Source organism: Haliotis rubra, unplaced genomic scaffold (assembly GCF_003918875.1).
Source record: "Haliotis rubra isolate DU_JTF1 unplaced genomic scaffold, ASM391887v1 Scf992, whole genome shotgun sequence".
Classification (NCBI taxonomy): Eukaryota; Metazoa; Mollusca; class Gastropoda; order Lepetellida; family Haliotidae; genus Haliotis; species Haliotis rubra.
The window spans coordinates 13,828-30,996 of NW_025767737.1; the positions used below are offsets into that span (position 1 = coordinate 13,828).

Sequence of the window (17,169 nt, forward strand, 5' to 3'; positions counted from 1 at the left end):
TGGTCTTGGGAGGTATTCTTTTTCGAGGCACGGGCTTGGGCGTCATGTCGGTGACCTCTGGATCATTGGAGAACAAAGGTAGAGTGCAGGTGGCATATCGAAGATCATAGCTGGGTGGGTGAGGCCAGAGTTTCACCTGGAGTTTGGCCAACAGCTTGCTGTACAGCACACCATGGTCATAGGTCATAGGACGTCCATTCCTCAACTTGAACACGATGTGGAACAGCTTGTTGAGGAAGGTCTCCCCTGCATTTTCCTTGGCATAAGCATCGTTGATACCGATGAGGATCAAGCGAGGACACGATCTGTTGGCGCTGTCGGAGAGGATACGCAAGTGGTCTTGGTGATACGCCATCCAGTAATAGTCTTCCTCAGTCAACTCACAGAAGCGACCCATCATGCCATACAGTGTTTCTCTTTTCGGCTGAATATCTGCCAGCTTGCGGATGATCGACGGCAACTTTTGTTCCATCACACGCAGCCGGTCCTGGAGATCCATGTAGTTGGTCTTGTATAACTGGCTTTGAGTCATCATGGTGTTGTGGAGATGGGCCATGTCAGAAGCGAGGTCCTTTGCCTGCGAAGCCAAGTTGACGAAGGAAGAAGGGAGGTTGCCTGGAGATGCCATCTGCAACGACTGAACTGATGCAACTGATGACCCGCTCGATCGATCCTGCGTTTTTATAGGCAACACCAACAGCGCGAGCTATGACGTCACTTCAAATGACGTCACTTCAAATGGCGTCACGATCGTGTTGTTTCTGGATGGCCTCTTGCACTGCTTTTCTGAACTGTTCTATAAAGTGTCTCTCTTCTAGATAGGTGGCAAGCACAAAGAGCAGCGTGAACAGCATGATGACGAATCACGATGGGGTCAGAGTCTTTTTATAGAGATACACAGGATGACGTCACGTGGCGCGTGCATGGATGACGTCACGTGGCTCGTGCATGGATGACGTCATTGGGAGTTGACCCATGGATGACGTCACTCACAACAACAACAGCGTGTCACGAAGATGCATGAGCGCTTTTCCCAACTTGTTTTTCCCCGACCATGTCCAGGGTTTGTCAATATTCGGATGAGATACACCCATTCCTATTCCCCATCGTTGATCGTAGGGGCTAGCTTCAGCTAACGACTTTGGGTAGGATTGAATCAATCTCTGTTTCAAGTCCTTGTTCTGGGAAAATTTAGCCGTGATCGCCTTGGTCATCACTTCCAGACTGACCGTGTCCCACACTGTTTGAGTGAAACCTTTCACACATCGCCCCAGACGTTTTTGCTTTGCTGGAACAGCCTCGTGCAGAATACGCGTCGCACTGTCGTAATCTCCAAAGTACATGGCTTTAGAGTACATGTAACACTGTTCAACACAATTAAATGTAACACCATCCAAGGTAAACACAGCTGGATGAAAGTTGCTGAACGGTGACTGGATTCCATAGAAGAATAACCAGGGAGTGTCACTTGTGACTGTGCCTTGTCCGTGGGAGTCTTGAGACCCAGCAAGGTCATGGCTTCTGTTTCTCCACATTCCTCCAAAGCTTTGCAGAAGAGGGAGTAAGCTTGGGGTCCACGTCGGGGAAGCATGTCTAACAATTCTCTGACACGGTCAAAGGAGGTCCGAGGTTTTTCGATAATCTCTGCCTTCATGAGGATGGTCAGGACTTTAAACGTCATCAGTTTGTCGACCACGGCTTCGACCTGCTTGATAGCGAGCACGAGACCACAACGATTCTCCCTAAGCCTATCGCAGTGAACGGATTCCATCCTTCTCTTTTCTTAGACAACAGAATCTGTAATGACTCTGACAGAAACGTCTCTTTATATATACACGCAGGGTCGTGATGACGTCATAGGGTGTGTGACGTCAAACTAGAAAGAAAAAAATTGTCGTTAGCAGAGCGTGGTTTCGATCCACGGGCCTCTGGGTTATGAGCCCAGCACGCTTCCACTGCGCCACTCTGCTCTCCCTTCTCTTCCCTTTTTTTGTGACAGTACCTATGACATGGTAAACGTGACCGTGGCCTCCACCAGGTCTGAGTCTAAGAACAGGGTACAACAGGGTTGAGGGTGACCATGGACTCCACCAGGTCTGGCCCTGAAGAGAGAGAGAGACGACATAACACAAGAGTACAATACAATCACAATTTATTGAATGATAGAACAACAAATGAACAAGGCAATCACATTTTATGGGTTAAACATCAATACATCAGAGCATGTCTACATCAAAAGTCCATGGGAGGGATGGGTTCACTCTTTATAGCCATAGGGGAGAGTTTCCCCTGGGGACGCCTTTGGGGTCGTACTGCACTCGGCGTTTGGTGTAGACCAAGCGATAGGTTTTGGTGGTGTCCTTGGACAGCAACACGTTGCCCTGACGAAGTCCTCCGCGAATGATGCGGTGTGGGTACGGGACCGTGATGTTGGCTTGATCCCTCTGACAGACGAGGTTCTTCATGCTGTCAAAGTGGACATGTTGGCTCGCCCTGTGATTTAAAGTAAATCCTCGGACCTTGCTGATGCCCACACTGCCGTCAGATTGAGGATGGCGCAGCTTGTAGCCATAATTTTTGGGTCCTGCCGAGACAAAGGTTTGAATGCTGTTGCCCCCTCCCAGTTCATCAGTCAGCTCTCCCAAGGTATCTCCCAGTGGTGGGTTGTAACTTCGTGGACGGTGAATGTAAATGATACTGTCCGTATCAAAATAGAGGACACGTCGATCCAACGGTTGCAAATAAGAATACAACTTGAGACGGGCTTGTGCTGTCACCCAGGCTGCAATGGCCACATTGTGGGCTGGATGAGGGTCGTGAAAGTCTGCCTGAGGTTCATGAGTGACACAGATGAGGTCTTCATTGATGATGTTAATGTCTTTCACCACACGGCACTCATCCCGGAGGAGGGCAAAGTACCTCTCAGGGGAACTGATATATTCCGTCTTGGCAAACCCAACGCGTTGACCAAACTTGCCCCAGTGATTGTTCAGGCAGGCCTTGGCTAAGGCACGTAGTCCTGGGTTTTTGTGAATGCGAGCAGGATCCAAGGTGACTCCCCTCTTCTGCTGTATCTCGTGGATGTAGGCGCTTGGGTCTGACAACCTTCGGGGTAGCCACTGGCCTCTTGCTTGATCTTGAAGAAATTGTTGACATACTTGGCAAACAGTCCTCCCTCTTGGGTGTCAGGGTCGTAGGTGGCAAGCGTGTCAAAGTGCCAAGCCTCAAAGATGTGAAGCACTTGATAGCCACACTTTCAACAGCAAACTGAAGCTCTTTGCTGACGTAGGTACCGATCCATGCCCGGTCTTCATCCCCGTGGGGGCAGGGAGCATCCAACTGCTCTTCAGCACACGTACGGCACAGAGGAAAGAGCAGTTTGCCTTGACACTTGTAAGGAAGAACAGGATGATAGAGGTCGGTGGGTGGCAAGACTCGGCACTGGATCAGGCCGTGGAGCTCAAACAAGTCAGACACGGGAGGATGATCTTTGATCTCGGGTGTCCCACGGGAAAAGTACCATACTTGCAGATGTAAGGGTACAGCGAGCAAACGTCCACATATTTGATTTCTTCATCTTCTTTGGCTTCGTAGTACAGTTTGGTGGCGTTGGTACGACCTCCAAAGAAAGCATCTCTAGGATTCAACGGGTCAGGCATGTAGGCATGGGGTCCTTGCAGGGTAGTCAGGAAGGCTCTCAGATCACCGTTGTCTTTCTGTTGTTTCAGAAAATCGCATTCCCAGAGGGTCACCACTTGGTCGATGTCGGGATGTTGACGTAACACACCCAGGCGGTACATGGTATGATGGTATCGTTCCCAAGGGGGTGGTACCCAAGCTAGCATGGCGTTCACATCGACTCGTCTTGTAACAGCGAGTACATCCATGCCAGAAACAGCCCAAGTATTCGTACACGGTGCGTGTCTTGGCGTCGTAGCCATCTGCCATGTAACGACTTCCGTCAGCACAGTCAAAGCCTACTTCTCCACCATTCCGAGCATGTTGGATGTGGACCCCAGGGTGTTGATGCATGACCCAGTTGAGCCAGTGGAGACACTGAAGCGAGTAGCGACGCTGGGGACGATAACCTTGAGTAGGTAGGATGGCGATGGTGCGGGGTTCCAAAAACTGTTTTCGGAAGGTGAGCATACAAGCCATGGGTAGAGTCACTGCTTCATAGAAAGGGTCCACGTTGTTCTGTTGAATGAATATGTTGCGGAATGCAGCACAGCCTCGACGCAAAATGTCCACATCACTCTGACAGTAGGTCAACAATTCTTCATCCAGATCAAACACAGTCCCTTCAGCCACCCGTGCATCGTACCAGGCCAAGAAAGCTTTGCGTTCGGCAGAAAACATGCTGTCAGGATCGTAGGTAGACACGGGAGGATAAGGACCCACATAGCCTTGGTGAGCTTCGGTGTTGAAGAAGTGAGGGAAGTAGCCTTTCTTGAGTTCCGTCAATGCAAACGTTTTTGGAAACTGCTTCAGAGCCATCGTGAGGAAGTTGAGTGAATCCTTGAAAACAAGACGTCCCACGGTCATCTGCAAGATGTGATTCCCACGTAGTGTGACCTGGGGTGCTTTCACGAGATGTTGATGGAAGTACTGTTGGAGCAAGTGTCCATCATACCCTCGGTAGTTGTGAGCAATGACCAACACGTCGTCATCATCAATGGTAGGAGAAATGTCGTCTTCGTCGCCTTGTTCTTTGTCGTCGTTGTCTTGTTCTACATCATCATCATCATCGGGTTCTGGTGATACCAGTTTGGGTTGTTTCGAGGCACGGCCTGACGGCTGCTGCTGGGATGCCTTACGTTTCTTCTTCTGCTTCTCTTTCTTTTCCACCAGGGACATCAGCCAGTCGCCCATGTCCTTCAAGGTCGTCGATCCCCGAAACACTTTGATGCGGCTAGGCCCTTCTCCTTCCTTACGCCAGGGGCACTTGTCACACAGCTGATCCGAGGCCTCGGAAATACATTTTCCACATCCTAGATGCACCACACACAAGTTGGGAACATGAGTCCCTTGATCTTGAGTACATTCAAAGTCATAGAAGATGAACTGACGCTGTTGTCGTTCTTTGTCTTCATCCATTTTTTCACCGTCTTCATTTTGTTTCGGTGGTTCGATGACGGACATGTAACACTGGTGGTTGGGTTTCAAGGGTTCTTTGCAGATCTTACAGTCACGATTCGTGCCACACTGGTGGTTGGCCATGCCCTGGATTTTTCTCACGTTGACTTTGGCATAGCAACGATGACAGGTGTGGATGGTGGAGCAGGTGCTGGGATGGTTGGCGGAGGCCGTCCGATGGCGTTCAAAGCAAGTAGGGTTTCGGAACCATCCGCCACATTGGAGACAGGAGAGCCCTCCCCTGACCACGTCGCCACAGTATCCAAGACATTGGCACCAGTGGCATTGAAATTCTCGGGTGCAGCGATGATTTTCAGCGTGGGCGTAGCCTTGGTCACACGTTTCACAATAGTAGGGATAACCTGTGAAAGCAGGCATGGAGGTAATGACATCGTAATGGTGATGGTGATGATAGAGGTGAAGGATCTTGGTGGGTTGAGGCACTTCACTCTTGTACAGGAGTCGATTCAACACATCTTGGGAGTAGACTTTGAGCTGATAGTAAGGGGCCAAACGTTGACTGAACAACTCCCACGTGGCACGCCCTGTACAAGGACCTTCGGGGATCTTGAGTTGGCGAAACAAGCCCTTGGCAGCCTTCAGTTGCGCTGGTCTTTCTGCCTTACGTATGTATTTCCATTCCTTGGTCCATTCTTTGGTCACAGGATCGGGTTGGTGTGCGTGGTGACTGGCCACGACCAGGGCACGGGCAAAGCAGAGCTGATCCTCATTCTTGATTTGAACGATGCATTGTTTCTTTTCCAGGAAAGCGTTTAAGCCAACGAGGTGTGTTGCCCGGCCGTGTCCCTCACCGATACGATCAGGATCCTCTACATGCAGTAAGAAAATGTCCATGGTGTCATCGATATGTAAGTCGTGGTTGCTTTGTTGTACTTTTTCCACTTCGCCCATGATGTGTTCCCCCCTGGAGGTCACCCATCCGCCGAAACGTGATTCGAATGTCTGTATCCAGGGCGGGGTGTTCCAGGGCCAATCCCACGCGATCACCATCCTGGCCACCCACATCGTCTCTCAAATCTGCTAACACGGCATCAAACTGTTCTCTGAGAACGACGGGAAGGTCTTCAGGCTGTTGACGCTGCAGCCAAACAGGGTTGAACTTCAGGTGGTAGCGCTGGGTACCAGTCCGGAATTTCTTGGTTGTTTTTTTGAGTCGTCCGCTCCAACTCGTAGGGCACAGGCTCCTCTTCAAGTTCATCTTCGTTCATTCGTGGTGACGACATGGTGAGAACTGGTCAGAGCCACGCTGAGCCTGGTTTATATACATCACGTCACCCTATGACGTCACAATAGGTCGTGCCAGTGCGCACCATGAGCTCATGTGTTATTTATAGGAATGATGTCATACCCCATGACGTCACACTAGCCTGTTGAGTCAGGAGGAGAGTGGTGCGAACCGGATGCAACCGGTGCGAACCAGAGGCGTCAAAGTGACGTCATCAACCCCAGCTATATAAATTCAAGGTTTTCCAGCACTCCTCATCAGTTGCTCACTGAAACTGGAAGCATGCAGTCGTCTCCCGCCTCCGCCTCCGCCTCCGCGCCTCCTTCCGTTGCCGCCTGTGCGAAACAGATGACCACAGTTATCTACACTGTCCCAAGGTGACCTGTGCCGAGTGTGGTGCTCAAGGTCATCGCTATTACGTATGTCCCAAGAAGACCAAGGACAACAACAAGCACGATAACAACACCTGCTACAACTGTGGAAGAAACGAAGGTCATCTCAGTTACGCCTGTCCACATCCCTGTCGCCACTGTGGTCAAGAGGACCATAAGAGTATGAACTGCTCTAACAAGGGCCAGAAACGTCCGGCTCCCCCCACCTACCAGCCAAGTGAACCGCCAAAGAAAGTGAGTAAACGTGAAAGCCAACATTTACTGACTCTACTCCATGACAAGGTCCTCCTCGTTCAAGATCGCATAGACACCATGTACTCTCTACTTCAACGCATCTTGGAGTTTGTCGAACCCATGGACGATTCCAGTAGCAGTGCCTCCAGTGCACCACCATCACCACCATAGATACCTCGGTGATCTCTCACCCACTCATACCAACGGCCCTTTTCAGGGCCACCCACCTGGCTCGAAAGAATGCTCCATCCAATGTTGTTTTAACCACACACACACACACACTAACACTTGTCTAGCCACGCCATCGTGTCCGCCTCACCCCCTCTCTCCCTCCCTTCCCTCTCCTCCTCCTCTCCCTTCCCTTCCCTTCCTCTCCGTCCCGTCCCGTCCGCCGCTCGTCCGTTCCGCCATCTTGAAAGGCGTCTACGCTCGCGAGATCCCGCGAGAATCCACGAGATCCCGCGAGATCTCACGCGATCCCACCGGATGGGACGCCATCTTGAAACGCGTCCGCCATCTTGGCCCGGAGGTGACGTCATCGTCATGCGCGCGCACCCACCGGAACCGGACGTGACGTCATCGCGATGCGTGCGCACCCACCGGAACCGGAAGCACCGGAACCGGAACCCGAGTGATCTCCCCTGATGGCGGCACATCCGGTCCCCGTGGGTCGCCATCTTGATCCAAGATGGCGGCGCCCATGGGGACCGGACCGGTGCCGCCATCTTGAAAAGGCGCCAGGGGTTTGTCGAAAGAGGCGACTAACTGGATCGGGTGGTCAGGCTCGCTGACTCGATTATATACAGACCGCCGGCATAAAGCTGGAATATTGCTTTACTGCAACGTACAACTCTCACTCACTATTTTTATAAAATGTTTCAGAGCTTGATGATAATATACTCATGCCAATAATGGTTGTCACCCCTCTCCCCACCCCACCCCACACCCCTCCAATTTAAAAATTAAAGGTTGTGACAACCGTTATTGGTATGAGTATACTTTTCCTTATTGAAGGAACAGGAATTAGCTCTGAAATGTCGTATAAAGAGTAGAAACAGACTGTTATCCATAAAACGTGTCATGTAACATCGGAAGTAACTTTGTTTTCAAATCAATAAACATCACTTGTCAGTATATTAAACTAAAGTGCAAGTATTACCATTGAGAAACAATACGTACTGTCCTTGATGGGATGGCTGAGGCAGATAGATAGTCTCACAACAGGTCATGATCTCTCTGACTTGTCTGTCTCCTGCCTCCAGTTTGTAGTGTATCATATCGCGTATACCTAATTACAACATGTATTTCGAGCATCTGGTATAGGACCATGAGCCTTGTACCTTTTACTTCAATATAATTGCAACAAATGATTTCAAAATGTTTTTTGTGATGTCTTCCATCATGTCATCGCTTCCAAATTGCGCAGATCAATGCTGTTGATCATTGGATTGTATGTTCCTGACTCGATTATTCACAGACCGCCGCCATATAGCTGGCATATTGCTGAGTGCGGCGTAAAACTAAACTCCCTCACTCACTCAGATACATTTGAATTATTATTGAAGCGTTGGCTATGCGATGCATTTTCAGAGGACCTGGGTGATGTTGCATCAAGACTGCACCTTAATTGTGCACCACTGAAGAATGAGACGTTCCGTGTTTTGGACGTATGTACGGGGTTGAGCGCTGATCCAAGAGTTAACGTGATAGTGAGGCAGTCTCTGACATGTATTTGTGTCTCTAACAAAGACCAATACCCATGCATGAACATAAGATAAATGTAACATCCTGTGTGGACTTTGATTGTATTATAGAAATGTTCATGTTAAATTGCAAAATGCAGTATTCCAGTCCAAATGTTTTTGACACGACCAAGGGACCCAACTCTGCACAGCAAATTGTATCAACAGTGTTATTCGTGTTATCGCTAGTTTGGTTAGTCCGGGAGGTTTTCAGTTTGTATAATCCATAGATCTAGAGCCGCAAGGGTTGTCACAAAAGTATTTACTCACTGACACCAGGGGCAGATCCAGGATTTAGAAAAGGGGGTTGGGGGTGCACATAAATCATGAAGTCTAAATGTTAGGGGGAAAATGCTCCACATGGAAAAACAAATCTCGGAGGAAAAGGGGGAAGGGGATGCGCCACTGTTCACTCACTAGAACTTGCAAACGGATGGTATATTGACTCGGGACAACACAACATCAATTTTCCTCTTCCTTTTTTCAGTTGAAACTCATGAATGGTGAACGGACATATAATGGGTTGACAGGCGATGTTGCAGTTCCAGTTCGCGACGAAGCCCATGATGTCAATACAACATGTTGTGTGGTTGGTCCTGGAACAAACTGCCTCGACCTCTCCCAACGACAACGGACAGCCGTATGTTCACGCCCAGGTAATGATGTTGAAACAATGTGGCTAATGTATTTCCCTCTTCATGCCAGTGTGCATTTGTGCCTGTGGATAACGTCTTATGGGTTGAAGACTTAGAGCTCAAGTTGGCTAACATTTTGTAGGATACAAATATGCTAGAGATACTTCAAACGGTGTGAAGCGGAGAGTGGTTGTATTGGCTTTGTCACGAATGACTGCATGACTAGCAGACAGTGGTATCAGCCAAGGTGGCTCACTGATGCCCAACCTTTATCTAGCAGGCAGAGGTATCAGCCGAGCTGCTCACTGACACCCAACCTTTACCTAGCAGAATCTCGTATCAGCCGAGGCTGCTCACTGACACCCAACCTTTACCTAGCAGACTCTCGTATCAGCCGAGGCTGCTCACTGACACCCAACCTTTACCTAGCAAACAGTGGTATCAGCCGAGCTGCTCACTGACATTCAACCTTACCTAGCAGACAGTGGTATCAGCCGAGGTTGCTCACTGACACCCAACCTTTACCTAGCAGACAGTGGTATCAGCCGAGGTTGCTCACTGACACCCAACCTTTACCTAGCAGGCAGTGGTATCAGCCGAGCTGCTCACTGACACACAAACTTTACCTAGCAGACAGTGGTATCAGCCAAGGTTGCTAAATGAAAAGACTTGTGTATGGAATCTGGACAATAAATTTATTATTTGACAAAAAAAATAATGTACTTACACTCATATATCAGTCTTAATAATTTGGGAGATTGCACGGTAACATGGAGTATTTAAGTTGCCTTACGTAATGGATCCATGCCCGTAATATTTTGATAAATTGTTACCATTACAAAATCCAATTTAATCTCATTGTAGGTAAACCTAAAGCGAATCCTCACATGCGTTCGACAGGTCATGCAGATGAACCCACGTTGAGTGGTGTAGTAGTCATCGTTGTTGGTGTGATGTTGGCGGTTAGAGGCTTGTGAATTACCTTGGCTTACCTCTTTTGAAGGAAGATCGGACGATATTATACGAGTCCGTATGAACACCTGGCAATGGAGACAATAAAACGGTCCTAAATGATATCCACATGTTGCTTAATTTGTCTTGCCTGAGGTCGTCCAAAGACATAAAGTCACGCTTGACTTCATCAGTGTTCCATTCACGTCATGGCGTGGTAGTTTGATTGGAAGGTTGCCTGAAGGGACACGATAATTAGACATTACCGCTTTGTGAAACACACGATTAGTTGAATGGCGCTGACCAAACAAACGTAAACGATGGGACGCAACGTGTTACATTGATGACCTCTGGTTCCGAGGCGACTTAATGGTTGAATTTAAAATAACGAGCAGAAGGTACTGCTAAAATGTTCTGAGAGGGTGTCTTCCGATTTATGAGAAATTCTGGATAAAGTGTCACAAACTTTGTACGACTTTCTGCAAGTTTAGTGTTACTCTGTATGTTCAACCATAACCGTCTTCGTAAGGAACTGCTTCAGAAACGTTTTATTTTTCTGAGACAAGGTCTGTTTTTAATAACATCAATGAGCAAAGGTGAATGCAGCAAACATGTTCCTTTTATCCCACCAATGATATATCACAAGGACGTGTACGCACAAATGTACAGAAAGGTTTGTTTAGTGTTTAACGCCGCACTCGTCAGTATTTCGGCTTTGTCGCGGCGGTCTGAAAATAATCGAATCTGGACCAGACAGTCCAGCGATTGACATCATGAGCTTCGATCCATACAATTCGGACACGATCACATGTGTCTACCAAGTCATCGCACCACACCACCCGATCCGGTTAGTCGCCTCAAGCATGGGTTGCTGAAGACCGATTCTATCACGGATCTAAAACGTTTAATTGATTGTTTTATTCAGAAATGGTATCATGACATTACTTCAGGTAGTAAATTATCGCTATACAGTAATATCAAATGTGAATTTGGATATATATTATACTTAGATGCTTCACATCCAAACACTGTTAGGTATTTAACTATGTTACTAATTTCATGTCATAAATTTAAAAAATGAAACTGGGCGTTATGAAAATATTGATAGGCAGAAAATATACTGTATCTACTTTAAAGAAAATAATGTAAATGTAATTGAAGATGAATATCATTTCGTTTTAATTTGCCCAAAACATACTGTACATCGAAAACAACGCATTAAATTTTATTTTTGGAAGAAACCAAGTATGTTGAAATTCGACAATTATTTACAAACCCATCCAAAAATAGTGTTGCAAAATTATGTAAATACATTAAGTTATGCATGTGAGTACCAAAATGTTTTGTCAAGCCTCCTTTTGTAATTGCAAATTTTTTGTATATTTCAATGGATAACCATATTTTATCCTCTATACTCTAAACTGATGACGACCCGTGAAGGTCCGGGTTAGAATATTGGCCTTCAGTAACCCATGCTTGTAAGAGGCGACTAACGGGATCTTGTCAGAATCGCTGACTTGGTTGACACATGTCATCGTATCCCAACTGTGTTGAACTCTGCTGATGCTGCTGATCACTGGACTGTCTGGCCCCGAGTCGATTATTTACAGATCGCCGCCATATAGCTGGAATATTGCAAAGTGCAGCGTTAAATAACAATCAATCAATTTAACGCTCACCGTTTCACGAACACATGTTATCGACAGTATTGGATTGTGATTCAGACATACTTTTGATGTAGTAGAAATCGAACAATGAACTGAGATGTGTTATGGCTGGTGACATAAAAATCATTTTCCCCAAAAATGCTGAAAAAATATCCTCAAGTTTTACAGATATTGAACGTTCCAGTGACTAGCTGGTTACTCAAAAAATACTCGTCAGAAAATGTATGCCTTGAAGCGCGGGAAATATATACATGTACATCGACCGTGTCCAACAACAGTACAACATGAGGAGTCGAACCTGGTCTGGCAGATGACGTGTCAATATGTTGAACCTGGTCTTGTAGATGACGTGCAATATGTTGAACCTGGTCTGGCAGATGAAGTGCAATATGTTGAACCTGGTCTGGCAGATGACGTGCAATATGTTGAACCTGGTCTGGCAGATGACGTGCAATATGTTGAACCTGGTCTGGCAGATGACGTGTCAATATGTTGAACCTGGTCTGGCAGATGACGTGTCAATATGTTGAACCTGGTCTGGCAGATGACGTGTCAATATGTTGAACCTGGTCTGGCAGATGACGTGCAATATGTTGAACCTGGTCTGGCAGATGACGTGTCAATATGTTGAACCTGGTCTGGCATATGACGTGTCAATATGTTGAACCTGGTCTGGCAGATGACGTGTCAATATGTTGAACCTGGTCTGGCAGATGACGTGCAATATGTTGAACCTGGTCTGGCAGATGACGTGTCAATATGTTGAACCTGGTCTGGCAGATGACGTGCAATATGTTGAACCTGGTCTGGCAGATGACGTGTCAATATGTTGAACCTGGTCTGGCAGATGACGTGCAATATGTTGAACCTGGTCTGGCAGATGACGTGCAATATGTTGAACCTGGTCTGGCAGATGACGTGCAATATGTTGAACCTGGTCTGGCAGATGACGTGCAATATGTTGAACCTGGTCTGGCAGATGACGTGCAATATGTTAAACCTGGTCTGGCATATGACGTGCAATATCTTAAACCTGGTCTGGCATATGACGTGTCAATATGTTGAACATGGTCTGGCAGATGACGTGTCAATATGTTGAACCACAGCCTATGGGGAAAACTGTACGATACTGGAAATACAACACATGTTTGAGTTAGATCAGGCGAAAGAAGCACAATCATTATCTATTCACCAAAGTAAATACTGTATCCTTTTGAATGAACTGCCATGTGACCTCGAAATGTACACACAGCTAGTGAATCCCAGCCGACACATCTTGAGGAAGATGCCCTTACATCAACACAACATGCACACGTATGTCCGGCTGTATGCATGGAGGATTAACACTGCTAGTGACGACGTGTTGATAACTCTTGTTTGTTGTACGTTCTGAACTGGAATCTTTTCACGTCTCCTGAGATCGACTGTTTGTGTCTGGTTCACAACGACTCTCCACTGACCATGGAGTATCACATAGTCGCGTTGATTGGAGTGTTATATATGTATCAGACTCGGCTATCTACAGGTAAGGTATTGGTTAATCTATGTGTGGGTGCTATAAGAAATATCATAATATTACATGTGTCATCAGATGGCACTCGATTGTTCACAGTCTTCGTCCTTAGAGGAGGCAGGATCCGCTGTAGATGAAGTTCCAGTTTCATATCTTTGATTTGGCCGGGACATTGTTGCGAGACTGGCACACGCACGATGTAGTTACTGAGATAACGCACTGATCATACGAGTGAGTGAGTGACTGAGTGTGTTTGATATTACGCCGCTTTTAGCAATATTCCAGCAACATCACGGCGGGGGACACCAGAAATGGGCTTCACATACTGTACCCATGTGGGGAATCGAACCCGGGTCTTCGGCGTGACGAGTGAACGCTTTAACCATTAAGCTACCGCCCCGCCCCCTGATCATACGGTAACATACATTTATATGTAAGTGTGCGTACGTGTTTGGGTGTTGATCTGTGTGCATGCGTGCGTGCTTGAGCGTGTGTGTGTGTGTTGGTGTGTACGTGTTCGTATGTAACAACCAGCAGTTATTATGAGCTGGCTACAACTACTGTGACAGACAACTGGTGTTAACCAGATGGTTTATTCAACAGAGTCAATTACTGCATCCCCGTTCAGAAAGCCAGTCCTAGCGAGCTCCCCTTCCCGAGCCACAGACGGGGTCTGTATACACTCATGTGTAACTACAATGGCAGAACAGCCGACGGGGACTTCTTCGTTATGCAAGTATTCTGGTACAGAGACAATAGCCTCGTGTTCATCTCACCATCGGGGTCAGTGACCCCATCTGATCTGGAGGGTCGTGTCAGCGTGGTACATAACGCCTATCAACACAACATATCTATCAGCATCAACGCCAGCATAGACAATGGTTCCGTGTGGCGGTGCCGTGATGATTTTACCAGGCAAAACAGCAATGACATAGCTATCAGTAAGTATTAAGTAAACCATCGTGGCTACATTAATATCGAGATATAATGTTGACAGATTAATAATACTGTCAATAACATTGCCACAGGTCCCACGTACTTATAGTACTAGGAGGGACTATAGTGGGGGAAACAAATAATGCCATAGCGATAGTCTGTTGCGGCCAACTATTGCAATACAATTGCAGTGGGTTTTTTCGCCTTGAATTGTCTCATTTGAATCCATTTTCCTATGAATGTATAATTTTTATTACTCGCACGTGGAAAATACTGCAGTGTAATATTTTTACGAAAAATTTACACTAGTGTAATTAGCACGACAATGTGTGATACTCGATTCTGATTGGCTGAGAGCTCATCAAAACCGTACTTAAATGACAGTTTAAGGACCGCTAATTAAAGTGACCGATTCACCGCGTATGAATACAACGAACTCGTTGACCCTGTTGTTTGTAAACAAACATGTCTGACATCGGAGACTTCTACCTCGGCAGCATCTTTGATGTTTTTGAACTGAACAGCGAATGGTTCGACGATGAATTTCTGGAGCCTAACGCAAATGAAGAAACTTCGAAGCTGGAAAATTCTACAGGTAGCGATAATTCGTTTCACATTTCTTAAATTGAAAAGTCAGCAGGCGTCAACTCGAACGCTAGGTGTATGTCTATTCATATGAAAAGGAAAGAAAAAAAATGGACTGAAAATATTCCTTAATTTATGTCTTGTATTGTAGGAAATGTTTCCTTGCATAAATAATCACTTATTACTAAATTTAACGGCAGTTTAATTTATTCATAAGTAAATATTTCACTCAAATTTACGATTTTACTGTTTTAGATATAAAAAATGAACCTGCTACCAAGCGTTTCAAAACAGTGACCGACAATGATCTGGAACATATTGTTTTGGATTCGAGGAGCAAAACCACCCTTCAAACAACTGCGTGGGGAGTAAAAATCTTGAAACGTAAGAGCAAAGACAATCCTTTTAAATCAACAAACTGATCAAGATTTGGCCTAACATATCCTATGATAAACGAGGGTGATGTAAATCATCTTGAACATGTTAAATAAAGTTGTTACTTACCTTTTAACAAATTGATATTAAAACATTGAAGCGCACGTAAAATAATAATTTTTTTATTAAAATATATTTCCAGAGTGGCTACAATTTCACGAACACTCTCCCGAGTTTGAGACACTTCCAGTTGGTGAAATGAACGCTCTGCTGAAGCGATTCTACGCTGAAGTCCGAACTTCCGACGGGAATTATTATGCCAAGTCATCGTATGTTGGGATCCGAGCAGCGATCCACAGACACCTTAGACAGCCACCATTTAACATGAACATTAGCATTCTTCAAGACAAAGAATTTCACTCGGCCAACGCCGTTTTTTGCAGCAATGTTAAAAAAAATAAAGCAGTTAGGTCTGGATAATCCAGCACATCACAATGCCATTTCAGATGGTGATTTAGCTAAAATTAGAAACAAACAAAATTTGGAAAACCCTGTAGACCTTCAAAACAAAGTGTGGTTTGATTTGACCCTAGGGTTTGGACGAAGGGGCTGTGAGAACCAGAGGGAGTTGTCTGTTCATTCTTTTGTTGTCAAAACAGACGATGTTGGCTGTGAATTCATATCCATGACACATAGCGAATCCACGAAAAATCATCCTGGGGGCGTAGGCGATTCCGAGTACACAAAGCCACGTATATACGCGACAGGAACTCCCCCTCTGTCCTGTTGTATCTTTTCGAAAGTACATGTCCAAGTTAAATCCAGAAAATGAAGCCCTCTTTCAGCAGCCTCGTAAGAATGTGTGTGAGAATGATGAAGTTTGGTACACAAGTAAGCCCCTCGGTCACAACACACTGAAAACGATGATGAAACGGATCTCGGCCAGTTGCGAGTTGAGTCGGGTGTACACAAATCACTGTGTTAGATCCACCACCGTTACACTGCTTTCACATGCTGGGGTGGAAGCAAGGGAAATAGTGAAGATTACTGGGCACAAAAACTGCCAGAGTCTGTCCTCATATAACACTGATTCGTCAGCAGCGCAAAAGCGGCAGTATTCCGCCATACTTCAAACTGGGTCTAGCGGACATGACATCAACAACACACGTCCTAACCTGTCCGCTTCCATCCCCGCCGTAATGCCCAGTCCTTCAACTTCCACTGTCCAGGTTTCCCACATAAACGCTGGTATGTCGGGTCTTATCCAGATTGGGAATAGCAGCGTCATTATTAACAATTACTTCCACGAATAAAGTTAGCGGCGAGTAAACTTTGCGAGTTCATAACTTGAATGGGGCGAGTCGATTGTGATAGAGAAGGGGAGGTGAATAATTCACTTGATAAAATCAAATAACTGTAGTTGCTCACAGTATAAACTGTATATTTTGTGATCTATTTATGCTACTTGTTACATACTGGAACCATACTGGTTCCTGAAATAAAGCAAATTGTGCTGTTATAAATGTCTTATTTTGTTCATTATACAACCTGTCCCTCAACTGGACGATTCCAAGCAATTTCCAGGAAAAAGGCCACTTCACGCCTTGTGTTCTTGCGCTCCAAAGAGTGCGGTTTTAAAACGCTTATCTGTCGTGCTAGAATGAAGATAAAGCTACTCTGTTTTCAATTTTGCGGTCCTTTATCGTTGATTTAAGACCGCTAAATGTTCAATTTAAAAACCTCACGCTAACGCGTTC

At 46.1% G+C, this 17,169-nt stretch overlaps 1 protein-coding gene, 1 long non-coding RNA gene and 1 other non-coding gene across 3 annotated transcripts; 2 read left to right on the top strand and 1 right to left on the bottom strand.

Annotated features, from left to right (window-relative positions):
* Nucleotides 1-1,898: 1,898 nt before the first annotated feature.
* Trnam-cau lies at nucleotides 1,899-1,970 on the bottom strand. Its single transcript has one exon. It is a non-coding gene; the product is annotated as a tRNA-Met (tRNA).
* A 6,627-nt stretch (nucleotides 1,971-8,597) lies between these two features.
* On the top strand, nucleotides 8,598-10,804 carry LOC124265768. Its single transcript, XR_006895536.1, has 3 exons — nucleotides 8,598-8,717; nucleotides 9,238-9,406; nucleotides 10,250-10,804. It is a non-coding gene; the product is annotated as an uncharacterized LOC124265768 (long non-coding RNA).
* A 4,111-nt stretch (nucleotides 10,805-14,915) lies between these two features.
* Nucleotides 14,916-15,892, top strand: LOC124265754. The gene is made up of 3 exons (XM_046700575.1): nucleotides 14,916-15,047; nucleotides 15,293-15,421; nucleotides 15,615-15,892. The coding sequence occupies exons 1-3, from the start codon at nucleotides 14,918-14,920 to the stop codon at nucleotides 15,890-15,892; spliced, it is 537 nt and encodes a 178-aa protein (XP_046556531.1). The 5' UTR covers nucleotides 14,916-14,917.
* Nucleotides 15,893-17,169: the final 1,277 nt, after the last annotated feature.